The following is a 21,007-nucleotide window of genomic DNA, read 5'->3' on the forward strand; positions in this document are numbered from 1 at the left end:
TAGTGTGCCACAAGAAAGTTGCAGTCAAAATCCAGGCTGCAAAGCAAGGTTTACATATAGAACAGGTCACTACCAAAGTAACATGCTACAATACGCTACTGTTGTTTCGTATTGTTGATGTCAGTTCTATGTCTGAAAGATGACATGAAACTACTGATGTCAAGGAAGTATACTTTATTACCGGAAAGGCATTTCACCTCATAATTTCTCTAATTATGTACAGATATAGTTAATACTTTCTTCATGGGTTTTGACAAAGGCACTCACAATGCGTGTAACATGGGTATAAAACGAGGAACAGTCGTTAAGTGTTTTTTTTTTTATGTGCAAAATCTTGTAATAGTACATGTGTAAACAAACATGCATGGACATTAAAGGACGCAACAAATATTTCCAGAGAATTTACCCATACTCTAACTCAGAACAAAAATAAACACCTTCCACCTTCCAATTGTCGTTTGGCAGCATTAACCTTTGCAGCTCTAGGCGCGTCACCAGGTCTATCAAGTCACTTGGCAGTTTTAAAACATGGTATTTAGAAATATACATCACTACAGAAGGAATGCACGGTCAGCTGAGGCGTTCGAGGGATTGAAGAATACTGCTCTGGAAAAATCCTGTCTGCCCGCTGCTCTCCTGAGTAACGAGAACCCGCCCATCAGGTCGCGGTCTGTGGACGAGGACAAGCTCTCCTTGAAGCAGACTGAGCTCTGAGTCTGTTTGGGCTAAATGTGTCGCGGCAACTCTGTGTCTGTGGGAGGGGGGGGGGGGGGGGGGGGGGGGGGGGGGGGGGGGGAAGAAAAAAAAAAATCAGTAATGACTTTCAAGACTGTATGATCAATCACTGCTCCAAACCCATAAATCCAACATACCTACTTGGGCTGAACTGTGCTGACACAGCTGACAAAGTTGGCTGTGAGGTTGTCGGCTTCTGGTTAGTATAAAAATCTGTCATGGCCGTTTCAAGCCCCTTCCGGAGAATAGGACCTTTTCCATCTTTGAGGATAATCCCAGGTCCGTCCCTTCCCAATGTGAGCGATGGGGCCCACACTTCTAAAGGAAGGGGCCCGGGTCGGCTGTTGGAGAGAACCTGATTTCCTGACGACCAAGAGGCGGTCCGATGTCTTGGGGGAGGGGAGCCTTCATTTGTGACAAACCGCACAGACTTTGCCGGCTATGGAAATAAAACAAACTGTAAATCACACAAATAGTAGCGTGATTTAAATATATATATATATATATATATATATATATATATATATATATATATATATATATATATATATATGCAAAAGCAAGATCAACTTTAATGACACTGATTTCATAAGAATGGCATTACCTTCTCTGTACTGGTCTTGTGCATGTCAGGCTTTACTAGAATTGACTGAGGGGTAGTGCTGTCCCTGTCCTTCATGAACACAGCAGAAGAGGGCGCTGCTGGATCAGTCATCCAACCCAGCGGTACGTTAGCATTGGATACAAAGCTGCCGCCCTTCTTCCTCTGCAGAGCAGGCGAGTAGCCAGATGCCTGATGTTGTGCAAAGTGCTGCGAGTTGGAGGGAACGTGGGAACTGCCCATGTGGGACGTGCGATTTGAGCCTGAAAAAAAAAAAAAAAAAAAAAGATCGTCACATACCTGACAAAGTGCATAATTCAATCAAGCCAAGAGAGTGTGGTTGTTTGACACTCGCCTCTGTGTGGGTGAAAAACGCGCCTTACAGTCTCCCAACCCTGTGAATCCCCGTAGAAGGAAGGTTTTCCAATCCCAGTGGGCGACATTGCATGGTGTGCTCCGTTTGGCACAGATGGGATCTGTCCTGGTGAGTATATCGCTCCATCACCATTCACCTTATCAAGAGCAAGGAACACAGTAGGGTTCTTGGCAGCTGTGTGTTTCTTTGCAGATAAAGTGCTGTACTGCGAGGGCACATTAGGCGCTTTGGTCTCCAGCAGTCTGGCCGAGGTTCTGTATTTTGGGAACAAAAATATTAGTATAGTGATAGTGATGAATGTCTACTTTCACATTGTTGCTATATATGACAAAGAAAACAGCAGCAGGCCGTGACATGCAGCTTTATATTTCTGATTCATAAATAAGTGTACAAAATAGCTCATCTTCATGCCCACACTATGTTACTATCTGAACCCAAATAGCATTTAGCTCCCATTTTCTGCGGTCAGCGATCGCAACCTCTCACCTGAGCACAGGAGTGACGTAGTTGCCGGGAAGAATGCCCACTTTGCCCGTTCTCAGCGATAACCCACGCAGCCAGCCTTCTTTGAATGTTCCGTACACGCCCACCATCTCCCCTTTCCTCAGCTCCAGCTCCTCTGGCCGGCGTGGTTTGTAGGAGTAGAGGACAGCACACCTGAGAAGTCAAAAACAATATACATCCAGATTATTCAGCCCTTTTTTGGCCACATATAACTGTTTCTTATTCTATTCACACCTCATAGATGTGACATTATACATTATAATACCATTAACACACCATGACTTTTCAAAACAGTGACTCACACACTGATGGAGAGCTGCTGTGTGGAGGAGTTTTTGCCATCTGCAGAGGCAGAAGGCATCTGGGGGTTCATCAGAGCCATAGAGATGGTGGGCGGAGTCTCGCTGGTCATTTTCTTCTCGCTCTAAAATGGGATAAATTCAAAATTATCATATAGGAAGCAAAGGACACCTCATGGTACATCGTTTATTATTCATCCCGTAATCACAATCCCAGCAAACTTAACAGTGTGGGCCAACAGTGGGCAAGTGTGGGTAAACAGTGGGGCTGGATTTCTATGGGCAACCTAGAAATTCTATATAATGACCCCTATGGGGTCATTATATAGAAGTGCTGTCCATTCTAGAGTGCTGTCGGCACCATTTAGGCACTCCCAACTGGGGCCTGCTTGGGATAAGTGTGGGCTTGCCCTGCCAACACAGCCCCACAGTTCACCCACACCTACCCAATGTGAGCCCGCATAGGCATGTTTGTTGGCACATTAATAAGGAAATATCATACAGGGAAATGTGACCGTTATGGAGATACTTAAACGACAGACCTTATTCTATTATGCGGTCAGAAATATGAGCCTGAAAAACCACCGATTCAATTTGGAAGTTAAACTGATCCTATTAAAATACTGCAAAAGAAGTCAATTAGTGAAAGAAATCAGGACCTATTCCATTTTCTAATAGACCCCTATTGATAAAGAAGTCACTAAAAGTAGCAACATTCTGGTAATAATGTACCACAGAGCACATCTGGGCCCCAGTAGGACAGCCCACACTGTGTGGGCATACCGTGGGTACGATCAGGCCCACAATGGGCCCCACTGTGGGCCTCTCTTTGCCAAATTTCACACTGATACTGTGGATGTGTGGGTTTGCCCACAGCACCCCCCTCACATAGGCCCCAAAGAGGGCCGCTTGCTGGGATGGCTGTCTATACCGAATGCAATTTTAATTCACTTAACAGTTTAATGTCGACAATGTGGTAAAATGATCAGAAGAAGGATAATTTACTCGATTTTCTATTTTAGAATGTTTATTAACAGTAAAAAAACTTCAGGATGCTGATTTTTTTAATGAACAATGGCAAACATGTAACATGATCAAAGCAAAGACAAACACTTTTAAAAGAATAAAGAGTTTTTATCTGCACAGACCCTGATCTCTGAATCTATTGTCTTAATTTCTTCTGATTTTGTTGTGGTCAGCGTGTAATCCTGACTAATAACAGCCAGAGTTTATAAGGATATAGCAGCCAGGTTACATTTCTGTCTCCAGCTCTCTGCTCTGCTAATCTGCGTCATGGACGTATAAAATAATGGACTCAAGAAGTGCACATCAGCATGTTTGTTTGACTGGCCACACACACGTTGGCTGCATTCACACAAAATTTTCCAAGGTAGTGCCTTTCTGCAGGGCTGTGCAGAAGTGTGGGCCCATTTATTTCTCATGCTTTAGAACGTTACAGCTACGATGCAATCAGGAAATAACGTTTGATTTTTCTAAATCTCTGCTTTGTTCTGCTCAACACCGCTCCCTCTTTCGCTCGCTCCCCTGTTGAGCCAGGGAGGAGAAGTTTAAATGTTGTTGTGTTGTTAAACAGCGGCCTACGCACTTTGCTTGTTATGCCTTTAAGACAGGCATAATGGCACGTGAGCCTTCTGATAATATAAAGCAGTATTATGTAACTTTTACGCCTCCAACACCTCATTTTTGGGCACTACGTAACATGGATGAGAGGGTGTGAAGGTGCATTAACAAAGACCTGCTGCCATAGCTCACCACACACAAGGCTCTGCAGCAGGGGACCGATGTAAAAAGCTGAAGATATAAGAGCGTGCATGGAAGCAGGTGGCTATCAGCTGAGAACTTTTTACTCAGGCACCTTTCACTAAGTGGGGAAAAAAAGTAGATCTGCATCACAAAACTTGAGTACACAACAGGAGTCCGACTGGCAGCCAAGCTGCTACTCTCTTTCTGCAAGCTGACACTCCTAACACTAATTTACCTGTTGTTGTGTATAGTAAATTGCTGGTTTGTATCTAATACACCAATACGCCGGCTATGTTAACTAAATTTCAACTCATTTGCCCAGACATTGGCAAATAAGTTGACATTTGGCGTATCAGTGGTGGATGTTTATCTCTTACGTCAAATCAGTTTGTGCCAAGTGTTCAAAGACAGTGTGATTAAAAGCTAAATCATTCATGACTTTGGTATGTTGCCAGAATTTCACAATTGGTTCATTCCAAGAATGCAGCGCATTCAGTCTCTACATTTCTCCTCATTTCTTTAAGTTTCTCTTTTAATCTGTCACACGTTTGCACATAAGAAATGATTCATTGGATTTTCCTCTGAAATTCTTAGTCATACTTTGAAAAATGTAAACAGACTTCTTTTGCAGTGTATCTTTACAGATCAAAGCTTGTCTACTTAAAGCTTAGAGCAAAGAATATTTTACAGTGATGAAATCAGCAGGATGTGAGTCAAACAAGACTCAAATAAGGTGTGTTAGGTTAACCTTTATAAAGCCTGGCCTGTGTGCTGCTTTTTTTCCCCTTTAATCAAACACATTAGTCTTTCTTACTTAAAACAAAGATGCAGAAATAACATTGCTGCGCCCATCTTCTCTGCTGATTCCTGCTTGTATTTACAGCACCACCACTAAACTGCTGCTCGAAGCTTTAACGATAGCCTTTGGGCTCAGAGTTCCTGCTATTACAGTATGCGGCTGGATGTTGCAGTGCTCTCACACTCTGTAACTCAACAGCACAAAGAAAGATGCATCTGACAGACGCATCCAGCACTGTAACCGCAGTCTCGCTTTTTTAAAGGCAGCGCTGTGAGGCAGAAGTAAAAAGTGTAAAAGTAAGGTTGCGTGCACCGATTCCTGAGGACACGACAGACTTCCATCATATGTGAGAGGCCACGAATGAGCATCTCTGTCATAAAGAAAACAACCATGTTTTTAAATGAATGAAGAAGCAGTATACATTATATTTGGACAAAAAAAAAAAAAAGATGCAAAGCACTGACAACAAAGAATAACTTAATGTCTTAAATTATTCATCTCTTTCATGACTTTGTGTCCTATTTCTATTCTTAGGTTTTTATTTTAGCCACAAAGAGCCGGCTTTATTTATACTGCAGTCACGCTATGGCCAGGTGCACTGACCCAGCAGCTGCAGCGGCTAAAGGATATTGAAGGATACTTACACAGAGAAACTAACTCTGATATTAGTCAGGCAGAAAATAAAGTCTTATTTAGAGTGAAAGGTTGGCTTGCTCCTACAGTCTGAATCCTGCTAGCACAAACACACGCATTAATTTAACAGGATATTAATCTGCAGCTTTTTGCCAACATCCTTTGACCTCACATGAAGTGAGACAGTTTGTATGGATGCCCAAAAAGTGTAAAACTAAATAAATTAATGAGCTCTTGTGAAATATTATAATGAATAAATGTAAATAGTTCATCAGTGAGGTTGCAGACGTAGAAATCACGTTCATATTTTTGACGGGGATTTTGATAACGAGCTTTAATCCCATGACCATCCAAAGTAAGTATGAGCTACTGTGTGACTTTGTGAAATAACGTCAGTAAAGTCATCAGCCTTGTCTTAACAAAAAGCACATTTTATTACATTTTATTGCCATGTTGTGGAAAAGAACTACTCTGCCTTCAAATAGTGTTGTTACTATGGAAATACCTGAACTCCAGGTCACTTTGTAAGAATAATGAGGAAATGACTTCTGGAGCCCTTAAAAACAATAAATTTTATTATATTAAAAAAGGCTTTTTGTTATATCTGCAACCTGTATCTTCTGAAATGATCATTTTACCGTCACAAAAGCAAACACTACCAACACCACGTCATAATGTGTGTCTAAAAATTATGATATGAGGTGAAAACATTCACAAAAGCTCTGACCGGACAGGTCTTTTCAGTTATTATGGATAAGACTTCTAGTCAAGCTGAAGCTGGTTAGCGGATATTACATGATGTTTAACTGTGATCAAAAGGTGCTAGGCCTGCACAGAATCAAAAAACCACCAAACAGCACATGACACGTTTGACTTCTATCCAGCTTGATCTCGAGTCACCGTGGCATCATGCCGACATCATCAGGAATTACCTCGCGGGATCACTTGCAGCTGCACTTTTCTGAGGTTGCTCTCCACTCACTGCAACCCCCCCGCCAAGGGCATGATAGAAGGCACGAGGCTTTTCCCTCATCCAACCAGCTCAGATGTGTGACGTTGTTACGTGTTACGTCTTCTGCGTCATTTTCAATATTAACATTTTATTTGTTAAAATTGCACTATTCAAGTCTATTTTTTTCCTGCTAAAAATGATTAATGAGGCCAAAATGAGATTCGAAACAACTGCAATTTATAATTAATTTAAAGAGACATAGAACTGTTGTTTAAACATGTGAAGACATAAGATCTGTGCAGACTGATTTCAAACCTCATTTGATTGATAGATTTGATTGATTTATTGGTCTTTGGATTTTATTTCGAGTGTTTGTTTATGAAGTTTATATGTATGACATGTTGGGAAGTATAAACCCTGTCAACTCATTATCATGGATATGTTCTCTTACATGTTTATGGTTATGGAAAAGTTTTTCAATTGGGTGAAAAGAAGAATAACCTTGAACGCAGCTTTTGTCCCCCACCCTAGTGTACTCACTAGCTTTCAATCACTTTACAGGTTCGGGATTTTATTCGAGTTCAGTTTTTAAGCTTATGTCTCCACCCTGGATGTGTTTAATGAAAACTCCAATCAGACAACATAAATTAGCTGTGCAGAGGGACGAGTAAGCTGAATTTCAAACAGCCAGTTAGAGGGTGAGGATGATTTATATTATTGACTAGTCTCCCTCTTTAGTAACCAATTAATGCTTTGGTTTTTTTAAGCTAAAAAAAAAAAAAGAAAGAAAAAAAAAAAAGGGAAAAATCAATGACGAGTGAAAAGAGGGGAAAAAAAAAAAACTTTGTGGAGAAAAATAGTATAACTTCCCCACACTGTCCCGCTTACCATTATTTTTTTTATTCAACTGCAACGTGTCAGTCTGTGCAACCTTCGTCAGGTACAGAGAAAAAGTGTTCATGCAAACATTTGCACATATATACACATTCAGAGAGATTCAGCCAATTAGGGACTCCTCCATGTATTCTTTAGTCAACTGAGTGATGCATAGTGTTTTTAGGAAATGCAAACATCACAATTCAAACCACATACACCCCAAAAAAATAATATAATGGAGAAGCCACTACATAACATTGAGTGCAAGTTCATCATTCAGTCCTTTAGGTGACAATATCTGCGAGGTGAATGCCTCTCTTCTCTTCACTAACAAGTCATGGTTTCCACCCATTGGAGGTACTGGAACATGCTCAGTGTCACAAAATCATAAAGATGCAGAGATCATGTTTCATATCATTAAAAAATGTGCTTCTACTGAATAATTTTGTCACATCGGTGAATCGCACTTTTATTGTTAACTTATTCTCCGTGTGGTTTTGCTGATATGTGCAAAACCACAAGGGCAATGTATCATTTATATATAATTTGAGTAAATGCACATGTAGTCACACTTCTTATCGGAAATTTTTTTCCCGGTATGCGACTGAAAAAAGTATGTAGTTTTACTAGTGTTGTGACACTGGACGCAGTGTCCACACCAGTAATTTCCATTTGCAAGGGCATTCAAAGGGGTCTGACACGGTGTTCTGGGAATCCATCCTAACTCACAAGCCATCCTACCCATTGTTTCTGCACATGTGTACAACACAAAACCCACATTTACTTCATTTTTTTTTAACCCATTGCCAATATTTCTTATGGTTAGGGTTATGGTTTGGATTAGTCAGAAGTCACCATCAAATTATAATACGGGTAGGACGATTTGTGAAAGTAGAACGGTTTCTCAGAACAACGGCTGACTATCTCATGTTTTAATGGAACCACGTTGTCCTTTAAATTTCGTTCTTATTTATATACAAACAAAGGTGGGAGATTTAAAATGGGATCTGATTTCAAAATTTGTCAGTGCTTAAAAAAACAAAACAAACAAACAAAAAAAAAAAAAACTGACCTCCCTGTCTATCAGTATCTTGTCGACATTGTTATACATAACCCATGTGTCAATGAAAATAAGTGTTGTACTCAAAAATAAACTTATGGTTATTTTTAAATGTACAGGGTGGGCCATTTATATGGATACACCGTAATAACATGGGAATGGTTGGTGATACTAAAGTCCTGTTTGTGGCACATTAGTATATGTGAGGGGGCAAACTCCTCAAGATGGGTGGTGACCATGGTGGACATTTAGAAGTTGGCCATCTTGGATACAACTTTTGTTTTTTTCAATAGGAAGAGGGCCATGTGACACATCAAACTTATTGGTAATGTCACAAGAAAAACAATGGTGTGCTTGGTTTCAAGGTAACTTTATTCTTTCATGAGTTATTTACAAGTTTCTCTTTGTTCACAGCCATTGACATGTCAAAGAGGTTAACACGTGAGGAGCGGATCGAAATTGTGTTGATATCTGGTGAACGCAGTAACCGGGTCATTGCAGCAGATTTCAATGCAAGACACCCTACGAGACGACCCATCTCCCATGCTACAGTCAGCAAACTGCTTGCCAAGTTTCGTGAAACTGGTTCAGTGTTGGATTTGCTAAAATGTGGACGCAAGAAAACTGTCACTAATGAAGAAACATCAGTGGCTGTCCTAGCTTCATTCAGCAAGAGCCCACAGCGTAGCACTCGCCGCATGTCACTGGAGAGTGGCATTAGTCAAATATCCCTTCGGTGGATATTAGTTACTCACAAATGGCACCCTTACAAACTCCAACTACTGCAGCATCTCAGCGAGGATGACCCAGATCGGTGCACAGAATTTGCAGAATGGTCAAAACAAAAATTGGAACAGGACCCTCAGTTCACGCAGAAAATTTTGTTCAGTGATGAGGCAAACTTTTATGTAAATGGTGAAGTTACAAACAAAACCATCGCTATTGGTCTGACACTAACCCACATTGGATGGATCCCTCCAAGACTGTTGGAACAACAAAAGTGATGGTTTGGTGTGGTATATGGGGTACAACGATAGTGGGTCCATTCTTCATCAATGGAAACCTCAAAGCCACTGGATATTTGAAATTGCTACATGATGATGTGTTTCCCTCTTTATGCACTGAAGCTGGCACGTTCCCTGAGTTTTTCCAGCAAGAGGGTGCACCACCACATTATGGGTGCCAGGTCCGAGCATTCCTAGATGAACAGTTTCCTGGAAAGTGGATTGGTCGTCGTGGGCCAGTTGAATGGCCCCCAAGGTCTCCCGATCTGACCCCCTTAGACTTTTATCTTTGGGGTCATCTGAAGGCAGTTGTCTATGGTGTGAAGATACGAGATGTGCAGCACCTGAAACTACGGATACTGGATGCCTGTGCTGGCATTTCTCCTGCGGTGTTGCTATCAGTGTGTGAAGAGTGGGACAAGAGGGTTGCATTGACAATCCAACACAATGGGCAGCACATTGAACACCTTTTATAAGTGGTCAAAACTTGTAAATAACTCATGAAAGAATAAAGTTACGTTGAAACCAAGCACACCATTGTTTTTCTTGTGACATTACCAATAAGTTTGATGTGTCACATGACCCTCTTCCTATTGAAAAAACAAAAGTTGTATCCAAGATGGCCGACTTCTAAATGGCCAACATGGTCACCACCCATCTTGAGTTTGCCCCCTCACATATGCTAATGTGCCACAAACAGAACTTTAATATCACCAACCATTCCCATGTTATTACGGTGTATCCATATAAATGGCCCACCCAGTATATTCAGATCCTCTTCATTTCCTTGAATGAATAATAACAGTAGAAGCAAAGCTGTAAATGTAAGAAGCTAAAACACATTTATGTCAAAATGAAGATTTAAAATAATTAATTCATACTTTCATGTAACTTCATCTAAACTAAGGTAATACCCTCCTTGCTGCATTAGCTTAACAATCTACTTTGCCTAAAATGCCACTAAGCTTTTGACCAGGTCACCTACAATCCATCACGTGTGACTAATCAAAATCTGAATTTAATTCAGGTTTCCTGTTTTGTACCTCTGCACAGTCAAACAGTGAACTAGATTACAGATCAACTGCAGTCGTACTCAAACACAAAGCCTCAAAGCTCTTCTGATCTGCGTTTACCTAAACTTTTATCTGTCTATCTTCGGTCTTCCATCTCCGATTAAGCTTGAGATTTGAAGAGAACCGTCTGCCACTTATCTTGTTTTTACTTTTAAATCTATTTTTTCTGTTTTCGGAAGCACTTTGTGACTCTGCACTTGAAAACTGCCGTATAAATAACTCAGCCTAATTATTTCTGCTCTTTTATGCAGTCACTTTGCAGGGTGACTGCATAACCACTGATAACAATTACAATGATGTCAGATATTCTGGTGAAGTATGATAGGGGAGTGAACTTTTTTTTCAAATTAATCCTAAAGTTTGCTCTTACATAACTGTGCAGATATTCACACTAATATGCATTATTTCATCCACAGTGGGAGGGAAGCTGCAAAATAAAAAAAAAAGAAACAGGCGAGAGTCAGAGGTAAGAGCCGATGGGAAGCGGCACCAAGAATAGCACAAACATGCCGTCTAGGTCACTGGAGAGCTCAGCCTCAGCTTCAGGGACACGGCCCCTCCGCTCCCTTAAAAAGGGGGAGTGTGTGGCTCGTCTGCCATTACAGGCTCGCTGATGTGAAAGGGAGCGTTACCTGCTTAGTGAAGAGGAAGGAGTTTGAAGGAAGGGCAGAGAGGGAGAGGGGTCTGTTATGTAAGCAACTTCACTAGTGACTCATCATCATCATCAGCATGAGAGCGATAAGCAGACACACTGAGGGACTCTCTGAGCCTCCCACTCTCCACGTCTATTTCTCATTTTTTCCTCCTCCTTCTTCCCACTTCATGCGTTTTTTGTTTTCGCAGCCTGAAAATGTGTCGCGTTTCTCTCCCTCGCTCCATACCATTTTCTCGGACGCTCAGCTTTTCCTCTTCCTGCCGTACTGCCCCGTTTCCTCATTTCTTATCGTTCCCCTCCGCCTCCCTTCCTCTCCTGTTTCTCTCCAACCTGCATGAGGTTGAGCATTTCTGCGCTCTGACATGTGTAATTGCAGGGCAGAGCCGAGACGTTTGAAAGGAATCAAAGGAAATCGCTATTCTGAAGGGCAGGGAATTTGGCAGCGCGTTACATTATTAAGCCTTCCAGAGGCTTTCATGCCAGCACTGTACTCTTAGGCCCCGTGACTTGGTGCCACATCACCGCTGTTTTCTAATGTGAAATAACAGCACTATGTCCGGTTATTTACTCCAACGTGCTAATGATTTATAGGAGCTTTTGGGTCATTTCCCGAGTAAGTTTTATCACAAGCTTTCTCAGAAATTAACTCTTCTTGTCTTGGTTAAAGCTATGTGCAGGGACATGTTTACCAATCATGCCTCGCCCTGATATTGCTACACATTCTTCATAAAGTATGCAGCAGATATCATGTTAGTGCCGGAAAAGCTATGAACCCAATAGCCTGAAACACTAACATTCCCAAACTCCAGCCTCACTAAACAATGAAACAGCAAAAATCTTCAGTTTCAAGACTGTTAATGACTTCTAGTCTTCTAGAGGTAATAATTAATTTAGACAGTAAAATTGACCTGCTTTCTTCTGTGCTCCCTCAGAGTTAAAAAAAAAATAAGTTAATGAGTCATTTTAACAATCCCATCAAATCAGAAGAGATTTCCTCTTTTCTCTCCTGCTTGACAGTTCTCCCTGTGAGGATTCAAACTCGCACAACATCACAAACCACATGTCCCTGAGATGAAGAGAGAAAAAAAGAAAACCCACCCTGTGGAACTATAATTCATCTCAGACGGGAAATCCTGGCTTTTGTCCCAGGACTCGTGATTAAAGACCTCTCAAAAGTTACGGTCCACTCACCTCCACTCCTCACTTCTTTTGTTTCCCTTTCCCACATGTGTCTCGTCTTAATGAGAACCACTTAATCACAAGGGCGATCTCTTTCTCACTCATTCCTGCAGCTTACAGTGTCACGGTTCCCTCCCTTAACCAGAGGCCAACTTGATCAGTGACTCAAATAAACACCTCTTATTATCGCACATAAAACCATTTCACCTTTTTGCCAACAGCATGTTTTCGGTTATAGCAAATCACTGCGAGCAAAGCCAAACCCAGCTTTAATTAAAAGATTAGAGCAGAGGTGGAGAAAAGAATAAATAAATAATAAGAGAGTTATGTGACTCACTTGTAACAGGTGTCTGTGCGAATCAGAGTGGCGTCTTCGCTGAGAGTTCACTCTGGAAGAATGAGAGTGGCCCCGGGTGGTAGTGGGCACAGAGAGGCGCTGCGTCTGACCCTGACGGTTGTAGCTGTTGAAGGTGTTGTTGTTGTCTCCTGTCTGATAAAAGTTGCTTCCTCCGGCTACGGGCTGTTTCCGTTGGTTGGAGAGGGGCAACGTGCTGATGACGGGCGTCTTAGCCGGGGCTTGAGGGACTCCGTAATGGGCAGTCCTACTGGATGCGTCAGTGGCCTTGTCTTTGCCCCCGCTCGAAGTCTGATGGTGAAATTCTGCTAGATCCCCCCCCCTCCGACTCTTTCCCTTCAGCAGTTTGGCAGCCACAGAGTTTGGCTGGAATAGGATGAATGCATAAAAACGAACCACAGTAAGAAACGTAACACAGGAAAATCCTCAGTCAAGAAAAACAATTCCTCTCAAACTTGCTCTAACCTGCGCCTGCCAACCTCTGCTCCTGCTGACCAGCTAAAAATCTGTCTAAATACACCCACTTATCACCGCTAGACTCACCCCTACAACTTGTTGGACAGGCAGGCAGCAGAGAGCGTGAGAAGTACCAGCCAATAAGCCAGGCAGGGTTGGATACTGCTGAGAAATGAGCCGCGCAGACAGACAGGCAGGCAGACAGGCATTGGCAGGGTTAATGCTTTCACTCTCCACAGTGATGTGCTGTTATGCCACCCAAGCAGAGAAAGCATTACTGTGTCTTTACGCCTGGCTGCACGACACAGGAAGAGGCTGGCACAGAAAGGAGAGGAGGAAAGTGGAAAGGAGAAAGATAAAGAGCATCACTGAAGCAGGGCTCGAGGAGAAGACATGGGTGAGTGGGAGATAAAAGTATGCATGCATTAAAGAGAGGACTAATAAGAAGAGGGGGTATATTAGTGAGGAAATCACAGCAAAGCAGATGACAAGTTAGGAAAGTAAACAGGAAGTGAATGAGGCATTGACCCCAGCGACTGAATGAACAAACACAGCCCCCCTCCAGCATGGGTGAAGTTAATTCCTGGAGGCAGAAAGTGCAGAGGAAAACAAATGACAGTCAGCCAGCTAAGCAAGCCCCGCAACCCTGAGTAAGCCACATAGTCACAAACTAATGAGCAGCTGCAGACACAGCAGGGCTTCGCAGATTAGCTTTCTGCCTCAGCACTTTACAGAGCAGGAGTGACATTTACTGACAAATCAGAGATTTGAATGAAAAGCAAGTTAGCGTCCCGGCAGTGACCTGGAATTAATGGCATCCGGCGACAACATCTGCAGTTCAATTGATTACACTACCGGAGAAAAGTGGCTAACGGCAGGTGTCGACCTCGATCGCGCTGAAAAGGTCACAACTCACATCCAAGGAAGAAAAGAAACTCACCTCTGTAAACTGCTCAGGGCAGAATCCCACTTTCTCCCCCAGCTTGGCCTCGATCCAGTTTTCATCCACCCGCCTGATGAAAGTAAGAATGTCTCCCTGTATGAAGCACAAAATAAATAACAGACTGAAAACCACACACAAGACGGGACACAAGATGGATTTAACAGAGTGCGCTTGCCCCAGAGACTGAGCACTCAGCTCGGAAACTCTGTGTTTCTCCACGAACATGTGACATAAGCTCCCTTTGTGTCTGCAGGCCTTGTCCTTTTCTGTGGCCAGCCTCTTAAAAAAAAACAACAACATTTGACCACCTAGATTGAGAAACAAAAGAGGCTCGGTCGAGGGCGTTTTAATGGAGGGCACAAAAGTACCCAGGCCCTTATATAACTGCCTCAGAAATCCAGGGTAAGTAAGAACTGCTGCAATGGAGGTCTGAGCCTCCGTTTCCACAAGTCTCAGTTTTCAGTCTCTGAAAACAGTGAAAAGAATAAAAGCGGTGATCCTTATGTAGCAGTCTTTGCTGGGGACTTCCTGCGCTCTTTGTATTCACAGATTGCTACAAACACAGGTTTAATATAAAAGAAAGCAGGATTAAGTTCAAGGGGTTAAGCATCAATTCAAAACTGCTGTTTCCCTGCCATGACAGAAGATAAGTCAATACACCAGTTGAAAGGCTTCTAACATCCTAGCTAACTGACAGATCTGTCCTTTATGCATCTATGAAATCTAAACCGAAGCAAGTAGTCAAACCAGCAGCTAAAACTATGACCGTATGACTTTATCGGTGTCTCAGATCATTGTGGAGGAGTTTTGGTCCACTTTTTGTTCATGCACAGCTTCAGTTACTCTGTTGTAGATTTGCTGCTGTACTGTCCCATTTTCAGCCAAGCTTTAGCTGTCAGCCACATGGCCTCACATTACCTCTCCACCATCATCTTGACAGCTGGTATGAGGTGTTGATATGTTGTGTTTGGTTTCCAAACATGGTCCTGTGCATTATGACCAAACATCCGCACACTGGTCACTGAACAAAGCATAAAGTCTTACGCTTTGTTCAGAAGCAACTTTGCAAACCTCAACTGTTTGGTAGGGTTCTTCTGGCAACCCTACCAAACAAGCCTAACTTGTTCAGTCTTTTCCTAATTGCATTGTGGAGTCTGAGATTTAGCTCTTGGGTTTTTTTTTTTTTTTTAGTTGTTTCCCTTGGGTGTAAAGTCCTGGAAAGGACTTTCTGTTAAACACACACCTGAATATATCAGACTATCAATGAATAAAGAGCATTTGACTATCAGCAAATGGCTGCTGCTTACACTCTCTGGACCAGATTTACTAATATGTTGCTCCATAAACTGGGTTTTGGTGTAAAAAAGGTGTTTACAGGGAGAGCGCAGTAACAGATTTGCGACTGACGCTGTTAAACATGTGTCGCAAGGTGACCTCATAAGGTGCAAAACGTAAGAAGGAGAATATTTAAATCAAGCACAAAAACATTTACTGATATTTGCGACACACAATTTACTGCTAATTCTGCAGATATTTAAAGCATGTCTCATTTTTACCAGTTGATATTGAAATGAATCAACTGTGCCTGTGTTTAGAAAATAGCAAACACCTATCAGCGCTGTCTGGGGATTGAGCTCAAACGCTACTTTGCCCTGTTTAGTAAATCTGGCCCTTAATTCTATGGAAGCATTACCGACTGCACAGACCCCTTTGAAAACTGTCTTTTTCACATTACTGGGGAGCTTACTGAAATCATAAAGAAATAAAATACAGGTGCTTTTTAGCCACAATAAATATGTGAAGTTTGGTCCATTTGTACCGCCATGGTGGTCTGTAAACTTCAGTGCATGTGCGATAACTGAATTTCTAAAAACGAGGCTTGTAGCATATTTCTTGCAGAGGAACCTTTATACTTTTTCACTCTAGAGGTTCACTGAAGTAAAACCGATGCTATTTAAAAGGTTTAAAACTGTGCACACACAATTACCCCATGAACACTATATTGCCCTGCTGCACTAACTCAGCAGTCTGAGTGGCTCACCTTGAGGAAGCTGAGAAAATATCTGCTGTCTTCCAGATTCATTTCTTCTGGTTTAAAGTCACACAGTGCTCTGCACAGAGCTGGTGCTTGGAGCTGCTGGAGGGGCTGCAGCTGAGGTGTCTGGCTGACGACCTGCTGAGCACTGACAGACGCACTGCTACTGTCGCCGGCGTGCCAGTTGTCATCCCCTTTGTGTTTTGGTGTGATAGCGTTACCAGCCGAGAGGAACAGCTCTCCTGACAGATCACCTCTGTGGCTATACACTGATGCTCTGTGAGCAGCCTAAAGTGTGGAAGAAAGTCAAATTTCAGCTTCTTTATGTTGAAATAATTAAGATTTCTTACATAATGTAAGATTTTAAAGATCCCACACTCTGCAATTTCATCTGTAAAAATCCCCGGCTATGACACATTTTAAGAAAATAAGCGACAGTTGGTGTGAGGTGCTACAGAAACACTCTGCATTTAATTTGTGCTTCATCTTGTAATACGAGTTAGATTGTGGGATGACAAAACAATTTTGCGCTGAACCGGCACTGATGCACCACTGAGATATGAAGATGACTTTTATATGACACATCCTTTCTTTTTTCTTTTTTCCCCCCTTTCAAGATTGTATCAAGTTTACACTTCAGTTTGGAGTTTTTCGAAAACGGCACAAAAGCGATTACGCTGCCTGAGAGGGCACAAAATCTGATTAATATGGACTTCAAGTCATACTTAAAGTAACAATTTCACAAGTCTCCTCGTGATTTCCGTAACTAAATGCAGGCTACACCCTGAGCTTCACTGATTATTACCAGTGGAAAATGTCATATGTGCAATTTAAATTGATGGTTTAGGGATTTTGTATCAAGTCTGTAGATAAAGTGTTTACATCCACTTTACGGCCAATCATCGTAGCATCGGGTTACAGTTAATCAGACTGACACATACTGTATCCATGACAGCATTCGGAAGAAGCCAAAATGATCACTAACTCGGTTTAACGAAACAGGCTCAGCTTTCTGAACTGTGACTGAACTCAAATCAGGTTTCAAGTAGAATACTGAACTCTTCTTGTTTAGCTCGCACATGTGAGAACGCAGATTTGTGGACTGTAAAGTTTTTGCAGAGATGCATATAATACTAATTTAAAAAAAAAAAATGCATAAGAAATAGTCAGTTCACTGGGCTTTGTATAATTCCCTCTTCATCATCTTCTTCTGCCTATGGCAATCTCTAAATCTGCATGCTGAATTTGTTTTTTGTTTTTCATTTTGCACACAAATAAAACTGTCGTCCAATTTTTCTGGTGGCACCCAAAAGCCTGCATCACTGCCAGAGAGCCAAAGTTGGAGGTCCAATTGGGTTCATAAAGTGGGAAAACACAGATTTTCTAACTTTACCACCACCACCATCACCACCACCACCACAGAAAACAGCAGACTTTCAGCATTAATTAAAAGGGTTTTACAAAAGCATTGCATTAACTGATTAATTTCACTGACTTTTCAGCTAAAAGTCTGAACTTTAGTCACATGATGATTGTTTGATTTCAGATCCACTGTGGTGATGTGCAGGGGGCAAAAAGTGTATAATTGTCAAAAAATGCTTATGGAGCTAGCTGTATTCATGTGCACTTTACTTCACTTTCTGGCATATAGAACATTTTTTCCCCAACTTGTTCTACGGCTTGGCCCACCTTCCTAAGAATGCCCATCATTTGTCCCCTCAGGGGCATTGCTTTAAGTAGAAATATGTTTTCTTCTTTAAACGCTTTATTTTTAATATATAAACACCAGAATGCTAGGAATATGAAGTACTCTGTTTTGCATGAGCCACAAACTTTCAGATGTATGGAGATTAGTCGAAAAATATCGCTTAGCTACTGTTGGAAATATAACCGAGCAGTAAACCACAGCTCTCCATGGAGTTGACACACATATTATCATCTGGTTGGTTTTTCCCTCCTGTTGCCCTGCATGCGTGTGGGTGTATCACTCAGCAGCACTTCTATAGATTAACGGCATAAAGTGCTATCTGTTTTTCCCCCATCACTTGATAATTATAGTATTTTCTATAGTTTGCTTAAAGGATCTTATCTACATCCAAGATTGATATTCCATCATATTAAAAATCCCCAAAGTTCAAAGGTTAGGTAGTACAAGTGAAAGGGCAAACACTTGCATTTTTACTACTGTGTAAAACCCTTCAGCCCGTATAGTGTAGTGTAGTGTTAATAACAAATAACTATACTTGTCAGTAGTGATGTGCAACACTTGAGTTTGGGTTTCACATATTAGTTTTTACAGTTCCACTTTGTTTCTCATATAGCTGTAGATGACTGGGCTGAGGCCTTACTCACCTCATTGTTCCCCTGCTTCTCTCTGTTTGAACTTTCCTGGTACTGTTTATCGTCCCTGGCTGTTAAGCTCTCCCGGGACACGGGCACTGCATAGCGGGATTTCTGTGTGTTCTTGCTGGGGCCCGAGGGACCGTTGAGCCCCTCCAGGAGCCGCACCAGCAGGAGGTTTGTCGGCAGCTCCTCTGCGGTCCTGGCCGGGACAGGAGCGCGGCACTCAGGGCAAAATAGCTGGTACTGGTCAGCCTCGTGCCTCTGCAGGCAGGGCAGGCAGAAAGTGTGCTGACAGGGAAGGACCTTGGCTGACGCATCCAGCTTCTCCAGACACAGAGGGCACTCCAGCAAGGCCATTAGAGCCAGCTCCTCCATTTTAAAACTTGTTTAAAACTGTTTGAGAATAGGACTTCTGGTACATCGGAAACACTATAATCCACCATTCTGAGACAGAAACACAGAAAGGAATGAAAAGCTGATGTAGTGAAATAAGTTACTGCCAAAACACAGTGAAGCAGTTACAACACGAGTGACCAATGTCCTCGCACATGACAGCCAGTAGAACTCCATGTCCCACCACATACCTCCAGACAGCTTTGATAAGGTCGAACTACAACCTAATAGAGCGCCCCACGCGCAGCTGCTCGCCCGCGGTGCTTTACACAGGTGTCATGTCGGCTCACCTGACTCCACAGGTAGGACAGAACCAGGAAATAACACAGTTCTTCTATATTTGTTTACAAGAAAAACCCTCAAAGAACAAAAAAGCACACACGTGGTACTTACACGTTTGCTTCCTGCCAATCAGAGGGACAATCCATAAACTTCGACTATTTGGAAATGCGCAACTTCTTCCCCGCCGTCGTCGAGACGCGGTGCGCCGAGCACGGGGCACAAAGGGCGCATCAGCTTTACCTTAAACCCGTGCCAAATATCACGACGACATTTAAAAAGAAACGCACCTGGTAGAATTCTACTCAAAACAAACTCCTTAAAATGTCCCAGCCGCCTTCGGGCGCATCCATCAGGAACTGTCTCGGGTTTCAGTGTCTTGACTAAGTTTAACCCTTTACAGCTGATCAGCTCGGCTACACCGTTCAGGGTAATGACACGGAATATTTCAAGGTGATGTCATGCAAAGGATTAAAATGGACGTTTAAAATCAAATCTCCTGTAAGACAAATGCTTTTTGCAATTCCTACATTTAAAAAAAACATTTATTTATTTATATATTTATTTTTAACTGTATATGTTTTGCATAGTCTCAAACAAATCCTTAAAAACACTAAAATTAAACATGGCAGACATTGAAGCTTTTAATTATTTTTCCCTTCAAATGAACCGTCTGAGCATGCCCATCTTTATTGATTAAAACATGTATGAAACGGGGAATTTTGGGCATCATTTACAGCGCAGTCGTGTGACTTTGGCTCCCTCTGCTGGTGCATACACTCACCGCACTCCGCAGCAGTTTATAAAGCCCCACAGCAGTGCACATCAGTTTGAATTGAGTAAAGGGAATATCAAGCATACCTGACATTCACCGGCACTCCTTTCCTCCACCACAATTTTGCCAAAAGGCATTTAAAGCAGTTCACAGTTAACATGTCGCACGACTTTTAATTGTTGCTCGGATTACAGCAGCACCGCCCAAACCCCAAATTCCCTTTCTTGCACCAAAGTGTTAAATAATTCACCAGTGTGGGCTGTGTACTGAAAGTTCAGGACATCAGTTTGAATTTTTTAAACAAACATGAATCTTTCATCTCTTTCCTCACGTCAGCAGAACTCGGGGAATTCTAAAAATGTACATATGGCTTTTACAGAGAGAGAGAGAAGAGGAGAAAGTGAGGGGGAGAGATTAGCCATGGCTTATTTACATGCTCACCTCAGTGTTGATACAGGGCCTTCCTCCTAAGAACCTCATAAGTGTAGACACGAGGGGGGCCGAACTGCACTTGATTTTAGTTTATTTTTAGGTCTTTTTTTCCTTACTGGACTGAAACGTAACCTCCTGATGACTGTAACACTCTCGCGTGTGAGTGATTGATCTCCTGTAATCTTTTGAAAGATGGAGAAGGGAGTGTGTTTGTTTAGTTGTTCAGAGGGAGTCAGTACATAAGTGCTTATCAGCTCCTTACAGCCGACGATCAGTCTGGCCTCCACTGTGGAGCCTTGCATGTTGCAGGAGTGGGGATCATGTCTGATGGTTCTGATATATAGTCTATCTGATGGAGAGTTGAAGGATCTCCCCCGGGGACAGCTCTGAGCTGGCTGCCCTGTCTCTCAGAATATCATGGCTTGCCACGAGTTGCTGTATATAGTGACTTCTTCTCCAGCTTTCATGTTTTATTTAAAAAGCTGT

General features: G+C 42.2%; 1 protein-coding gene across 4 annotated transcripts; it reads right to left on the minus strand.

Annotated features, from left to right (window-relative positions):
• Window positions 1-159: 159 nt before the first annotated feature.
• sh3rf2 (SH3 domain containing ring finger 2) lies at window positions 160-19,723 on the minus strand. Of its 4 annotated transcripts, XM_076892160.1 has the most exons (12): window positions 19,429-19,722; window positions 19,227-19,329; window positions 18,652-19,086; window positions 16,306-16,587; window positions 14,262-14,357; window positions 12,848-13,231; window positions 2,519-2,640; window positions 2,199-2,369; window positions 1,692-1,966; window positions 1,340-1,599; window positions 873-1,174; window positions 160-751 (listed from the first exon to the last, which is right to left on the minus strand). In XM_076892160.1, the coding sequence occupies exons 3-12, from the start codon at window positions 19,015-19,017 to the stop codon at window positions 571-573; spliced, it is 2,439 nt and encodes an 812-aa protein (XP_076748275.1). In that variant the 5' UTR covers window positions 19,018-19,086; window positions 19,227-19,329; window positions 19,429-19,722; the 3' UTR covers window positions 160-570. The 4 variants fall into 4 exon arrangements, with proteins under 4 accessions (XP_076748275.1, XP_004541008.2, XP_076748277.1 ...); XM_004540951.6 differs by lacking the exon at window positions 19,227-19,329; XM_004540953.6 differs by lacking the exon at window positions 19,227-19,329 and having other exon boundaries at window positions 588-751; window positions 877-1,174; window positions 19,429-19,723.
• Window positions 19,724-21,007: the final 1,284 nt, after the last annotated feature.

Source organism: Maylandia zebra, linkage group LG2, assembly GCF_041146795.1.
Source record: "Maylandia zebra isolate NMK-2024a linkage group LG2, Mzebra_GT3a, whole genome shotgun sequence".
Classification (NCBI taxonomy): Eukaryota; Metazoa; Chordata; class Actinopteri; order Cichliformes; family Cichlidae; genus Maylandia; species Maylandia zebra.